This window comes from Chiloscyllium plagiosum, unplaced genomic scaffold (assembly GCF_037043375.1).
Source record: "Chiloscyllium plagiosum isolate Xiang-an unplaced genomic scaffold, Cpla_swu_hap1 HiC_scaffold_29, whole genome shotgun sequence".
Lineage (NCBI taxonomy): Eukaryota > Metazoa > Chordata > Chondrichthyes > Orectolobiformes > Hemiscylliidae > Chiloscyllium > Chiloscyllium plagiosum.
The window spans coordinates 43,337,412-43,353,767 of NW_028270167.1; the positions used below are offsets into that span (position 1 = coordinate 43,337,412).

General features: G+C 44.1%; 1 protein-coding gene across 1 annotated transcript in view; it reads left to right on the forward strand.

Annotated features, from left to right (window-relative positions):
• The window catches only part of LOC122540532 (zinc finger protein 385B-like), a 105,730-nt gene that overhangs the window by 32,989 nt on the left and 56,385 nt on the right, over positions 1–16,356 (forward strand). Inside the window, exon 2 of the mRNA XM_087976543.1 lies at positions 8,471–8,610. Coding sequence (XP_087832669.1) covers positions 8,524–8,610 — 87 coding nt within the window. The 5' untranslated portion in view covers positions 8,471–8,523. The remainder of the gene's footprint in view (positions 1–8,470; positions 8,611–16,356) is intronic.

Consider the following 16,356-nt stretch of genomic DNA (forward strand, 5'->3'; position numbering starts at 1 on the left):
AGTGTCAGACGCACAAATGTGTTCATGTAGACAGTCCATTCCAGTTTTAAAGTGATCTGTTAAAGGAGCAAGGATGAAGTGAGCAAAAACTTTTTCACTCAGTTAGTAGTTTGGGTAGTTTTGCACTGTCTGTAAGTGTGGTGGAGGCAGATTCAATTGAGGTATTCGAGATTGCATTTGATGATTATTTGAATAAATATAATATGGAAGAGTGTATGGAAAAAGGAAGAGACTTGCAAACTTACAGAGAAAATACAGGAAGGTATGAGGTAATGATGCTCACTTAAAGAACCGGAGCCATTGCTAAATGGTTCCTTCTGTGCCATAACAATTGCATAATTCAGTGGAGTTTGCTTTAGGTGATTAGCCCCTCAATGTTGGGCATATTGACCTGGGGAATGGGAGATTATTGCTTCATGTTTCATATGGAGTTAGTTCAGGCAAAAGAACAGCTTCACTCCCAGTTTAATCAGTCTTCCCCTACTGAAATGAGGCTAACAACAAATCCCTTCCTGATTTTAATGAAAATGTTCTTGCGCTAAGTTCCACCTTTCACCCACACTTTCTCTGTTTGACTCAGCTAATTCTGCTAGAAAGAGACAATAAAAGAAAAATTATGGATAAATTAGTTACAAAGAAGAATATTTTTAAAACATAATGTCTTCGTGGAGAGGTGATAGCATTGTGGTATAATTGCTAGACCATCAATGCGGACAAGTGTGAGCTAATTCACTTTGGTCGGAGTAACCGGAATGCAAAGTATTGGGCAAATGGTAAGATTTTTGGTTGTGTAGATGAGCAGAGAGATCTCAGTGTCCAGGTACACAGATCCTTGAAAGTTGCCTCCCAGGTTGACAGGGTTGTTAAGAAGGCATACAGTGTTTTAGCTTTTATTAATAGAGGGATCGAGTTCCAGAACCGTAGGGTTATGCTGCAGCTGTACAAGACTCTAGTGCAGCCACACTTGGAGTATTGTGTACAGTTCTGGTCACCGCATTATAAGAAGGATGTGGAAGCTTTGGAAAGGGTACAGAGGACATTTATGAGGATGTTGCCTGGTATGGAGGGAAAGTCTTATGAGGAAAGGCTGAGGGACTTGAGTTGTTTTCGTTAGAGAGAAGGTTGTGAGGTGACTTAATAGAGACAGATAAGATAATCAGAGGGTTAGATAGGGTGGACAAGGAGAGCCTTTTTCCAAGAATGGTGATGGCGAACATGAGGGGACATAGCTTTAAATTGAGGAGTGATAGATATAGGACAGATATCAGAGGTAGTATCTTTACTCAGAGAGTAGTAAGGGTGTTTAGATTAGATTAGACTACTTACAGTGTGGAAACAGGGCCTTCAGCCCAACAAGTCCACACCGACCCGCCGAAGTGCAACCCACCCAGATCCATTCCCCTACATTTACCCCTTCACCTAACACTACGGGCAATTTAGCATGGCCAATTCATCTAACCTGCACATTTTTGGACTGTGAGAGGAAACCGGAGCACCCGGAGGAAACCCATGCGGACACGGGGAGAATGTACAAACTCCACACAGTCAGTTGACTGAGGTGGGAATTGAACCCAGGTCTCTGGCGCTGTGAGGCCACAGTGCTAACCACAGTGCCACCGTGCCACCCACAAGTGGAATGCTTTGCCTGCAACGGTAGTAGATCCGCCAACTTTAAGTACATTTAAGTCGTCATTGGACAAGCATATGGCCGTACATGGAATAGTGTAGGTTAGATGGGCGTCAGATTGGTATGACAGGTCAGCGCAACATTGAGGGCCGAAGGGCCTGTACTGCGCTGTAATGTTCTATGTTCTATCATTCTAGATACATTAATAATGTTCTGGAGATCCAGTTCGAATCCCACCACAGCAAATGGTGGAATTTGAATTCAAGTTTTTAAAAATCTGGAATTAAGAAACTAGTGCTGTCCATGAAGTCACTGTCAGTTGTCAGACAAATTCATCTGGTTCATCAAATAAATGAAACTGGAAGGATCATCTGGCATCAATTGAGGTACCAGAAAAGACAACAACAAAGACAGACCTGTACACCCTGCAAAGTGCTCCTCACTAACATCAGGGGGCTAGTGACAACATTCGGAGTGGTGCCTCATAGGCTAGTCAATAGACACAATAGACGATAGACAATAGACAATAGGTGCAGGAGTAGGCCATTCTGCCCTTTGAGCCTGCACCACCATTCAATCCTTAATCAGTATCCTGTTCCTGCCTTATCTCCATAATCCATGATTCCACTATCCTTGAGAGCTCTATCGAACTCTTTCTTAAATGAATCCAGAGACTGGGCCTCCATTGCCCTCTGGGGCAGAGCATTCCACACACCCACCACTCTCTGGGTGAAGAGGTTTCTCCTCATCTCTGTCCTAAATGGTCTACCCCATATTTTTATGCTGTGTCCTCTGGTTTGGCACTCACCCATCAGCGGAAACATGTTTCCTGCCTCCAGAGTGTCCAATCCTTTAATAGTCTTATATGTCTCAATCAGATCTCCTCTCAGTTTGCTAAACTCAAGGGTATACAAGCCCAGTCGCTCCAGTCTTTCAGTGTAAGGTAGTCCCGCCATTCCAGGAATTGACCTCGTGAACCTACACTGCACTCCCTCAATAGCCAGAATGTCTTTTCTCAAATTTGGAGACCAGTACAGCACACAATACTCCAGGTGTGGTCTCACCAAGGCCCTGCACAGCTGCAGAAGAACCTCTTTGCTTCTATACTCAATCCCTCTTGTTATGAAGGCAGACTATTAGCCTTCTTCACTACCGGCTGTACATGCATGCTTACCTTCATTGACTGGTGTACAAGAACACCCAGATCTCTTTGTACTGCCCCTTTATCTAAATTGATTCCATTTAGGTAGTAATCTGCCTTCCTGTTCTTGCCACCAAAGTGGATAACCATACATTTATCCACATTAAACTGCATCTGCCATGCATCTGACCACTCACCTAACCTGTCCAGTTCACCCTGTAATCTCCTAACATCCTCCTCACATTTCACCCTGCCACCCAGCTTAAGCAACAACCTGACATAGTCATACTCATGGAAACATACCTTACAGAAAATTTCCCAACCACCACGTTCACTATCTCTGGATATGTCCTGTCCCATTGGCAGGACAGACCCAGTAGAAATGGTATCCGGGAATCCTCAGCATTGACTCTGGATCCCAAGAGGTCACATGGCTTCAGGTTAAACATGGGTAATCCTGCTGATTACCATAAACGTCTTGCGTCATCTGGTGAATCACTACTCCTCCATGTTGAACAACACTTGGAGGAAGCACTAAGGGTTGCAAGAGTGCTAAATGTACTGTGGGAGGGGGATTTCAATGTTTACAACCAGGAGTGTCCTGTAGCAGCACTACTGATCAAGCTGGTTGGGTTCAAAAGGACATGGCTGCTGACTGTGTCTGTGGCAAGTGACAAATGAACCAAGAGGGAAAATCATACTTGACTTCTTCCTTACCAGTCTGCCTGTTGAAGATGTATCTGTCCATGATAGTATGGTTAAGAGTGATCACTGCACAGTCCTTGTGGAGACAAAGTCTAGTCTTCACATTAAGTAAACCCTTCATTGTGTCATGAGCATGTTAAATGGAACAGACTTCATACAGATCTAGCAATTCAAGACTGGGCATCCACGAGATACTGTGGGCCATCAACAGCAGAATTGTATTCCAGCACAATGTGTAACTTCATGGCCTGGCATATCCCCCACTCAACCATTATCTGCAGGGTTCAATGGGGAGTGCAGAAGGGCATGCCAAGAACAGCAGCAGCAGGCATACATGAAGCTGAGGTGAAGCTACCTGGTGAAGCCGCCAAACAGGATTACTTGCATGCTAAACAGCATAAGCAGCAATAGACAAAGCTAAGTAATTCCACAACCAATGGATCAGATCTAAGCTCTGCAGTCCTGCCACATCCAGTCCTGAATGGTGGTGGACAATTAAACAATTTACTGGGGAAGGAGGCTTCATCCTCAATGGTGGAAGGACCCAACACATTTGCACAAAAGTTAAGACTGAAACATTCACAGCAATCTCAGCCACAAGTGCCAAGTGGATGATCCATCTTGGCCTCCTCCGTGGTCCTACGCTTCATAGGTACTTATCTTTTGCTAACTTGATTCATGTCATGTGATATTTAGGAATGATTTGAGATACTGACTACTAAGGGTACCATGATAATAGTCCTAAATATTTGGGCTCCAGAACTTGCTGCTTCCAGAACTAGCAAAGCTCTTCCAGTACAGTTACAATGCTGGCGTGCACTTGACAATGTGAAAATTGTCCAGGTACATCCTGTACATAAAAAGGAGGACAAATCCAAGCCAGCTAATTATCGCCCCACCATTCTACTCTCAATCATCAGTGCTATCAAGCAGCACCTGCACAGCAACAATCTGCTCAGTGAAGACCAGTTTGGAATCTGCCAGGACCACTCAGCTCCTGACCTCATTACAACCTTGGTCCAAACATGGACAAAAGCACTGAATTCCAGAGGTGGGGTGAAGATGATAGCCCTTGACACCAAGGCTGTAAACGACCGAATGTGGCATCAAGGAGCCCTGGCAAAATTGGAATCAATGGGAATCTGAGGACAAATTTGCAGTGGTTGGAATCATATCTGACACAGAGGATTATGGTTGTGGTTATTGGAGGCCAGTCATCAGCTTCAGGACATCTCTGCAGGAGTTCCTCAGGGTAGTGTCCCAGGCTCAACCATCTTTAGATGCTTCATCAATGACCTTCCCTCCTTCATTCAGTCAGAAGTGAGGATGTTTGCAGAAGATTGTACAATGTTCAACACCATTTACAATTCCTCAGATATTGAAACAGTCCATGTCAAAATGCAACAAGATCTGGAAATCTCCAGGCTTGGGCTGATAAGTTGGTCGGCATGGATAGTTTGGACTGAAGGTCTGTTTCCCTGCTGTACATCTCTATGACTCTACAGATTTACCAGAATGCTGCCTGGATTGGAGGACTTGTCTTATGAAGAGAAGTTGAGTGAGCTAGGGCTTTTTACACTGGAGAGAAGAGATGGAGGTGACTTGCTAGAAATGTACAAGGTAATGAGAGGCTTTGATAAAGTAGATAGCCAGAGCAGAAATAGTTGTCATGAGGAGTCATAATTTTAAGGTGATTGGAGGAAGGTTTAGGAGAGATATCAGATGTAGGTTCTTGACACAGAGTGTGGTGGGTGTATGGAATGCATTGCCAGCGGTGGTAGTAGAGTCAGATATATCAGGGACATTTAAGCAACTCTTGGATAGGCACATGGACGGCAGTAAATTGAGTGGTGTGTAGGTTAGGTTGATCCTAGATAAGATAAATGCTCATGCAACATCATTGGCCTGTACTGTGCTGTACTGTTCGATGCTCCATGTTCTAGGTTCAGTCCAGTTTTTGCACCAGGATTATCAATTGTGAAGCCCGATTAGCCAATTTGCCTTTGTAGGGTTTTAAACAAATGGTAAACTGCTTCTCACAACTGAATAAACACCCAATCACATAAATGATTTAGATGCAAAGTTGGTAGGTGGGTTATCCTTCACAAAGCCGTACATGAGACACATATACTTGCAATTGTGGTTAGATGTGGTTTCCCAGAAATATGCTGCAGTTAATACACTTCAAAGTTTGTATCAATATACAAAACTACCATTTGGGGTATCATTGGCCTGTGCAATTTTTCAGCATTGTAAAACATTTTACAGCATTGTAAAACATTTTACAAGGTCTACCCCAGATTGCCATTTATCTAGGTGACATGCCAATGATGGAAAGACCAATTAGGAGCACTTAGAGAACTTGGGAAAAGTCCTTAGATGTTTCTCCCAGGTGGGTGTAAGCCTTAGATGGAAACAATGTGTGTTTCAGGGACCCCAAACAACCTAATTAGGATACAAAGTCGGCAAGATCAGGTTACAAGATAAAGTGAGGGTGATCAATGGTGCTCTGGCTCCTACATTTGTACCAGATCTTAGGGTTTTCCTTGAGCTGGTGAATTATTATGAAATATTCATATATAACTTTACCTCAATCCTGATACCTTTGCATTAACTCATAAAAATGGGTCAACCTTGGAGATCGTCATGTAACCAAGCTACAGCTTTCAGGGATGTGAAGAAACAACTCACATCATCTAGTGTTGGCACACTATGAACCCATGCCATGTCTCCTTGTGCAGCATAAGTGGAGAGGAATGTCGAATAGCTTATGGATCCAGGACTTTGGTTAATGCAGAGTGTAAATACGCCCAGATAGAGAAGGAAGGTTTGGCAGGCACATTTGGAGCCAGAAGGTTCCACCAATACCTCTGCAGATCTAAATTTTTAATTATAACAGATTAACCTCTATGAGGGCCATCCGGGGGTTCCACATGAAGATGTTGGTGAGATGCTATGATTGGTGGCTAGAATAGGATACAGACATTGGTAAGGAAATGCCCAGTGTTCCAACTAGAACAAAGATTACTGCCAGCAGTTGCTCCATATTCATGGGAATGGCTGGTTAAACCTTGGACTCAATTACACATTGACTAAGCAAGGTCTTTCATTGGCTCAATGCTCTTAGTCATTGTGAATGTCTACTCAGAATGGCTAGACATGCATAGAGTTCATCCATGAAACTTGGGGATGATGACAGAAAAACTGCAATACATGGACTCCTGGAAGTGCTGGTCACAGATAATAGCCAATTGTTTACCAGCAGGGAATTTCAGTGTTTCAAATGGTATTCGACAATATCAGGACAGTTCCATATTATCCATCCTCTGGTAGAAAGAGCAGTCCACACTTAGGAGACAGGCTTAAAGAAACAGTCTACAGCTTCACTAAATACCAAACTCTCCAGGTTCCAATTTGATTATGGGACCACGCCTGGTGAAACTACAGGGATAGATCCAGCAAAGTTGTTGTGGAGAGAAGTCTTGGTGCCAAGTTAAATCTGACCTTCCTGGACCTGATGAAGAGGGTGAAACAGCAAAAGGAACGTCAATGCAGGACACAAGACTGATGTAAGTGAGACAGACAGTTTACTTCAGGGGATGAAGTTTGGTGTAGGAACCATGGGAATAGTCCTGCATGGTCAACACAAAGTCATGTCCTGCATGGTCAACATAAAGTCTGAATAGATGTGATAATCCTGAACAAGCATGTGGACCATATGAAAACTGTAAACTGGCAAACTGTATGGGAGCAAAACACACCCATCTCCACAACAGCCATTCAGATCGTTCTGGAACCCATGGTTCTCGATCTCCATCAATCGCTGAAGATAACTCGCAATCTGAGACTGAGGGATGTCGCAGACTCGATGCATTTGCCACTTGAAGAAGAGAATGAATTTCTTTCAAGATGCTCCAGGCACAAGTGGTGAGCTACAGTGTGCTACACGCTGCCCGTATCAGAGGCAGAGTTGGAGGAACCTGACCCAGTGCTGAAACGCCTGAGGGGGAGCTATGGAAAAAAGGGGAACCAACCTATGTCCTTGGATTCAGAGGGGGAAGAGTGTAACAAGGTCAGCCAGGTGGATCTCATAGAATATGAGTTCCCTGATTGGGGTTGTTAATCTGGTTTAATCAGGGATCTCTGGCTGACAGATGAGAATGAAGTGTCAAATGTTTCACGAGCCAAGTGGGTGCTTTTGTGATAGTGGAAAATGTAGAATAAATTTTAAGCAAATTGGTGTCTTTTTACTGGGTCAGTACACATTCACACACAGCCATGGGTGATGTGGGGAAAAAAATAAGTACTACTACCTCTGAGCCCGATTTGGATGCTGTGGTAGTGTGTGTGTGTGTGGGGGGAAATAAAACAAAAGGAACAGGAGTGTCAGACATCCTGTTGACTTTGAGGTCTGGAGCTGAGGGAGCTGGATCAGTGTTAAGGACTCTCCACATGATGGGATACTGGCCTCTGGGAAGTTATTTCTGGTACTGTTTGATATATTTGGATATATCCGTGTAATACATCCAGAGACAATCTACTACACCCAGAAACAATGTATATTAGACCCAGAGAGAGAGCAAGATATCCAGAACCAAAGAAATATCAAAAGAGTTGGGTTACCACATCTGTTTGCCACAATCAATGCTTCTTAACCTTACTGCATACTACTCAGAGAAAATGAGCACAGTTGATGTAATTGAATAAGGCAATTAGCTTGAAGGCATACTACTGGTTCCTATGTCTCAAATTGCTCCATAGCTAATTTTGAGATGTCATCACTTTCAATAAAAGCAAACACAAGAACAACCACTTGCAGTTGTATAGCTCATTTATCAATGTAAAATTTCCTCAGACTCTTCTTAGGAATATTATTCTCAAAACCTAACACTGAACCAAGCGACTGCAGAGAGATTACCATTAATTTCATTCTGTGATAGTTCCAATCTTTCTACCTTTGTTTCTCAGCAATAACGTTTGTTTTTTCCCTTCTTCAGGTGGCATTAACCAATTGAACACACTCCCATTAAGTGATCAGATCCATGTTGCAATGTCACCGCACATGATGAATACGAAGTCAATTATCTCTTTCCCATTTGATGTTTCTTCTCCCACCAGATTCTATCACAACAATGCAGTAAGTATGGCTTAAAGCAATAAAGGTCCCATTTTCAATGAAACAAACCAATGCGTATAATTGTCTGGATTTCAGAATGTGAAGGGGGGAGGGGAGAATGCAATAAAGAAATGATGAAGGATATAAATGGAAATACATGCAGGACTAGCTCTTAAATCTTCACTTTCCATGGGACTAAAAAATTGCAGCCTGGATTTTCCTGAACTTGTCCAGATGTCATGGACCTTTAAAAGTGATGTGTGGGACTTGATTCCAGCATTTCCACTCCCATTCCTGGTGCCCTCAATTTTCACTGGTACAGGACAAAAGTTCAAATAATGTGCCAATACCATGTTTTCCCGAACTGACAGTTTGCATTGTGGGGATAGGAATCTCCCTGCGCCCTACTCTCTGTACAGTCTTCCCTGGTGTCAGGTTGGCGCCCCCATGACTTGTGGTTCAGAACTCCTCAGAGGAAGGCTGAATCATCAGCTGGATTTAATTTGATTTGAAAGGAGGAGATCACCAAGTCTTATCCATGCTGCCCAATTCCATTCTATGCCAACTCATGCTCTTCCAGCCACCCCAGAGTAAAAATCAAGTTTGATGGGGAATTTATCCCTGTAGTCAAGGACAAAGAACAAAGAAAATTTACAACCCAGGAACAGGCCCTTCGCCCCTCCAAGCCTGAGCCAATCCAAATCCACTGTCTAAACCTGTCGCCCAATTCCTAAGCATCTGTATTCCTCTGCTCCCCATCTACTCATGCATCTGTCCAGACACATCTTAAATGAATCTACCATGACAGCCTCTACCACCTCTGCTGGCAAAATGTTCCAGACACCCACCACCCTCTGTGTAAGGTACTTGCTGCATGTATCCCCCTTAAAAATTTCTTCTCTCACCTTCAAAGCATGACCTCTCGTTATTGAATCCTTCACCCTGGGAAAAAGCTTGTCTCTATCTATCCTGTCTATACCCATCATGATTTTGTAGACCTCAATCGGGTACCCCCTCAATCTCCTTTTCTCTAATGAAAACAAACCTAACCTACCGTTTTGGATACTTGTGGGGGGGATGACTTACCAGGGGTAAGTAACGGGGCTCAGGTCTCTGGCACGGAGCCTGTCCCCGTTACTCAGAAGGGAAGGGTGAAGAAGAGCAGAGCAGTAGTAATTGGGGACTCGATAGTTCGTGGCACAGATAGGCGGTTTTGTGGGAACGAGAGAGACTCACGTTTGGTATGTTGCCTCCCAGGTGCAAGGGTACGTGATGTCTCTGATCGTGTTTTCCGGGTCCTGGAGGGGGAGGGGGAGCAACCCGAAGTCGTGGTCCACATTGGCACCAACGACATAGGTAGGAGGAGTGCTGAGGATGTTAGACAGGCTTTCAGGGAGCTAGGTTGGAAGCTTGGAGTTAGAACAAACAGAGTTGTTGTCTCTGGTTTGTTACCCGTGCCACGTGATAGAGATTCGAGGAATAGGGAGAGAGAACAATTAAATGCGTGGCTTCAGGGATGGTGCAGGAGGGAGGGGTTCCAGTTTTTGGATAACTGGGGTTCTTTCTGGGGACGGTGGGACCTCTATAAACAGGATGGTCTACACCTGAACCTGAGGGGAACCAGTATCCTTGGGGGGAGGTTTGCTAGTGCTCTTGGGGAGGGTTTAAACTAACTCGGCAGGGGCATGGGAACCCAGATTGTAGCTTCAGGGTGCAGGGCCTGGAGTGTAGGGAGGTGAGGAACATGGCATCAATTTCCAAGGAGGGTGCCTGTAAACAGGGAAGTGGCTTGAAGTGTGTATACTTCAATGCAAGAAGTATACGAAATAAGGTAGGTGAACTTGCAGCGTTGGTTGGTACCTGGGACTTCGATGTTGTGGCTATTACGGAGACATGGCTAGAACAGGGACAGGATTGGCTGTTGCAGGTTCCGGGATTTAAATGTTTTAGTAGGGTCAGAGGTGGGGGTAAAAGAGGGGGAGGTGTGGCATTGCTTGTCAAAGATAGTATTACAGCGGTGGAAAGGACGATGGATGAGGACTTGCCATCTGAGGTAGTTTGGGCTGAGGTTAGGAATAGGAAAGGTGAGGTCACCCTGTTAGGAGTCTTTTACAGGCCTCCTAATAGTCCTAGAATCATTGAAGAAAGGATTGGGAAGGTGATTCAGGAGATGAGTGACAGTAATAGGGTGGTTGTTATGGGGGACTTTAACTTTCCTGATATTGATTGGGAAAGCTATAGCTCAAGTTCGTTAGATGGGTCAGTGTTTGTTCAATGTGTGCAGGAGAGTTTCCTGACACAATATGTAGACAGGCCAACAAGAGGTGAGGCCATACTGGATTTGGTTCTGGGTAACGAACCAGGCCAGGTGTTAGAATTAGAGGTAGGTGAGCACTTTGGGGATAGTGACCATAATTCGGTGATTTTTACACTCGTGATGGAGAGGGATAAGTGTGTACTACAGGGCAAGAATTATAGCTGGGGTAAGGGAAATTATGATGCGGTGAGGCATGACTTAGGATGTGTGGCTTGGAAAAGTAGACTCCAAGGCAAGAGTGTAAATGATATGTGGAACTTGTTCAAGGGGCAACTATTGAGTGTCCTTGATAATTATGTACCTGTCAGGCAGGAAGGAAAGGGTCGTGCGAGGGAGCCGTGGTTTAATAAGGAATTGGAATCCCTTGTTAAATGGAAGAGGGCGGCCTATCTCAAGATGAGACGTGAAGGTTCAATTGGGGCGATTGAGAGTTATAGGGTAGCCAGGAAGGACCTGAAGAGAGAGCTAAAAGCAGCAAGGAGGGGACATGAAAGGTCCTTAGTAGATAGGATTAGGGAAAACCCTAAGGCTTTCTATAGGTACATTAGGAATAAAAGAATGACTAGGGTAGGAATAGGTCCAGTCAAGGATAGTAGGGGGAAGTTGCGTGTGGAGGCGGAAGAGATTGGGGAGACACTGAATGAATACTTTTCTTCAGTATTCACTCAGGAACAGGGCATTGTTGTCGATGAGAATACTGAGGCACAAATAAGTAGAATGGATGGCTTTGATGTATGTAGAGAAGAGGTGTTGGAAATCCTGGAAAAGGTGAAAATAGATAAGTCCCCTGGGCCTGATGGCATTTATCCTAGGATTCTCTGGGAAGCAAGGGAGGAGATTGCAGAGCCATTGGCCTTGATTTTTATGTCCTCTTTGTCTACAGGAGTAGTCCCAGAAGACTGGAGGATAGCAAATGTGGTTCCCTTGTTCAAAAAGGGGAGTAGGGATAGCCCTAGTAACTATAGGCCGGTGAGTCTCACTTCTGTTGTGGGCAAAGTCTTAGAGAGAATTGTAAGGGATAGGATTTATGCACATCTAGATAGGAATAATGTGATCAAGGATAGTCAGCATGGTTTTGTGAAGGGCAAGTCGTGCCTCACAAACCTTATTGAATTCTTTGAAAAGGTGACGAAGGAGGTTGATGAGGGGAAAGCGGTAGATGTGGTATATATGGATTTTAGTAAGGCGTTTGATAAGGTTCCCCATGGTAGGCTACTGCAGAAAATACGGAGATATGGCATTGAGGGTGAGTTGGAGGTTTGGATTAGGAATTGGCTGGATGGAAGAAGACAGAGGGTAGTAGTTGATGGCAAAGTTTCTTCATGGAGTGCCGTCACTAGCGGTGTTCCGCAAGGATCTGTTTTGGGACCATTGCTGTTTGTCATTTTTATAAATGACCTGGAAGAGGGGTTAGAAGGTTGGGTGAGCAAGTTTGCGGATGATACGAAAGTCGGAGGAGTTGTTGACAGTGAGGAAGGATGTGGCAGGTTACAGCAGGATATAGAGAAGCTGCAGAGCTGGGCAGAAAGGTGGCAGATGGAATTCAATGTAGCTAAGTGCGAGGTGATTCACTTTGGGAAGAATAACAAAAAGATGGGGTACTGGGCTAATGGTCGGATACTTGGTAGTGTGGATGAGCAGAGGGATCTTGGTGTCCATGTACACAGATCTCTGAAAGTTGCCACCCAGGTAAATAGTGCGGTGAGGAAGGCATATGGCGTACTGGCTTTTATTGGTAGAGGAATTGAGTTCCGGAGTCCTGAGGTCATGATGCAGTTGTATAAGACTCTGGTACGGCCGCATCTGGAATATTGTGTGCAGTTTTGGTCGCCATACTATAGGAAGGATGTGGAGGCATTGGAACGGGTGCAGAGGAGGTTTACCAGGATGTTGCCTGGTATGGAAGGAAAATCGTATGAGGAAAGACTGAGGCACTTGGGGCTGTTTTCACTAGAGAAAAGAAGGTTTAGGGGTGACTTGATTGAGGTGTACAAGATGATTAGGGGGTTAGATAGGGTCGACAGTATGAACCTTTTCCCGCGTATTGAGTCGGGTATTACAAGGGGGCATAGCTTTAAATTAAGGGGGGGTAGATATAGGACTGATGTTAGGGGTAGGTTCTTCACTCAGCGAGTCGTTAGTTCATGGAATGCCCTGCCAGTAACAGTGGTGGACTCTCCCTCTTTATGGGCATTTAAGAGGGCATTGGATAGGTATATGGAGGATAGTGGGTTAGTGTAGTTTAGGTGGGCTTGGATCGGCGCAACATCGAGGGCCCAAGGGCCTGTACTGCGCTGTATTCTTCTATGTTCTATGTTCTATGTTCTACTCAACCTCTCTTCATAGCTGGCACCTTCCATACCTGGCAACATCCTTGTAAACCTTCTCCGCACCCTCTCCAAAGCATCTACATCCTTTTGGTAATGTGGCGCCCAGACCTGTACACAGTATTCTAAATGCAGACGAACCAACATAGTGTACAATTTTAAGATGACCTGCATTTCTTATACTCAATATCCCGACCGATGAAGGCAAGCATACCATGTGACTTCTTGACCACTCTATCCACCTTCAGGGTACAATGGACCTGAACTCCCAGATCTCTCTGCGCACCAACTTTTCCCAAGGCCCTTCCATTCATTGTATAATTTGCTATAGAATTAGACTTCCCAAAATACATCACCTCACATTTGCCTGGATTGAACTCCATCTGCCACTTTTCCGCCCAACTCTCCAGTCTATCTATATTGTCCTATATTCTTTGACAGTCGCTTATGCTTTCTGCTACTCCACCAATCTTAGTGTCATCTGCAAACTTGCTGATCATACCAACAGTGCCCTCTTCCAGATCATTTATGTATATTACAAACAACAGTGGCCCCGATACTGATCCCTGTGGAACACCACTGGTCACCTTTCTCCATTTCGAGAAACTCCCTTCAACTACTATTCTCTGTAGCCTGTTGCTCAACCATTACTTTATCCACTTAGCTAGAACACCCTGCACATTATGTGACTCCACTTTCACTATTAGTTTACCATGGGGAACCTTGTCAAACGCCTTACTAAAGTCCATGTATATAACATCAACAGCCCTTCTTTCATCCATCAACTTGGTCACTTCCTCAAAAAACTATTCAGTTGGTAAGGCACGACCTTCGCCACACAAAACCATGTTGCCTATCACTGACACGCCCATTCTTTTCTAAATATAAATAGATCCTATCCCTCAGTACCTTCTCTAGCAACTTTCCCACCACTGACGTCAGGCTCACTGGTCTGTAGTTACCAGAATATCCCTACTACCCTCCTTGTACAGGGGGATAACATGAGCAACCTTCCAGTCCTCCGGCACCTCACCTGTGTTTAAGGATGCCACAAAGATATCTGTCAGGCCCCCAGCTATTTCCTCTCTCGCCTCCCTCAGCAACCTGGGATAGATCCCATCTGGTCCTGGGAATTTGTCCACCTTAATAACCTCTAGCCTATGCAACACATCTTCTCTACTTATGTTAACATGATCCAGACTAATCAAACTTCTATCTCTAATCTTAACATTCATCATGTCCCTCTCCTCAGTGAACACTGATGCAAAGTAATCATGCAGAATCTCACCCATTCTCTCAGGTTCGACACACAGTCTTCCTTCAATATTCTTTAGTGGACCAATCCTTTCTCCAGTTATCCGCTTGTGTCTTATATAAGAACAAAAGGCTTTGGGATTCTCCTTAATTCTGTTTGTTAAAGTATTTCATGACCCCATTTAGCCTGCTTGATTCCTCATTTAAGACTGGTCCTACTCTTTTGATATTCCTCCAGGTCTCATTCTGTTCTTAGCTGCCAGGGCCTTATGTAAGCTTCCCTTTTCCTCTTGCTTAGTCGTACAATTTCTTTTGTCATCCACGGTTCATGAATCTTGCCCTTCCTATCCTTTGCCTTCAACGGGACATGCCTATCCTGCACTGCCGTTAACCTATCTTTGAAAGCCTCCCACATCTCAAATGTGGACTTCCCTTCCCTCCAATCTACATTTCCGAGCTCCTGCCTAATTCTGATATAATTGGCCTTGGCCCAGTTTAATACTTTTCCTTAAGGACCACTCTCATCTTCATCTATGAGTATTCTAAAGCTTACAGAATTGTGGTCACTGTTCCCAAAGAAATCCCCCACCACAATGAATACCACCTGTCCTGGCTCGTTCCCCAGTACTAGGTCCAATATGGCCCCTTCCCTCGTCGGACTATTGACATACTGCTCTAGAAAACTCTCCTGGACGCTTTTTACAAATTCTACCCCATCCAGACCTCTGACACTATGTTTATCCCAGTCAATGTTGGGAAAATTAAAATCTCCCATCACCACTACCCTATTGCCTTTACATCTTTGCATAATCTGTTTATCTATTTGTTCTTCTACTTCATACTCACTGTTGGGAAGCCTGTAATACAGCCCTAACATTCTAACTGCACCCTTCTTATTTCTCAGCTCCATCCATAATGACTCACTACTCAAGCTCTCCTTTAGCACAGTTGTGATATCATACCTGACCAGCAATGCAACTCCACCCACCCTTTTACATCGGTCCATATCCTGTCTGAAGTGTCTCTATTCTGGAACATTTAGTTGCCAATCATGCCCTTCCTTCAATCAAGTCTCTGTGACTGCAATAATGTCATACTCCCAGGTTCCAAATTGAAGCCCTAAGTTCATCTACCTTACTCACTACACTGCTTGCATTAAAGTAGATGCACTTCAGGCCACCAGTTATTTTGTGATCATCTGCTCCCTGCCTCCTATTCCCCTTATTAATGCTATCTTCATGATTCTTACAGTCTCCAGTTTCCACCTCACTGTCTAACTGTCTTCTCTTCTGGTTCCCAGCCCCCTGCCACATTAGTTTAAAACCTCCCCAACAGCAAGTGATCTGAGCCAGAAAATTTCTCAATGCAATCTACCCAGCCCTGGCCTTTCAGAAATCTGAGACAGATTGTCTTGATTTCATATGTCTCTTATTGTGAAGACTGACGATCTTCATTTCTAGAGTGACACAATCAAGCTTAAACAGTTAAAAATCACACAACACCAGGTTACCAAGTCTTTCATCTGTTAGAATACCATGATAGTTTCACTTCTCTCATGTTGTAAATCACAAAATCTTCTTTTAAAAGTTGCATTCTCGGGTTAGCTGTTAACAATGGTGATAGCTCGACAATATGTTGAAGGTGTTAGCCCCCTGTGTTCTCTGTCTATGCCATGATGTTTAGATTGATTCTAATCTAAAAAGTGAGACAACAGAGTTTTACATGAATGCATGCTGTTTTTGAGCAAAATACAATGTAACCCTACAAGGGGCTAACACCTTCAACATATTGTCTAGCTATCACTATTGTTAACAGCTAACCTGAGAATGAAACTTTTGCTATAAATTCTGTGTTAGGATTGAGCCCTCC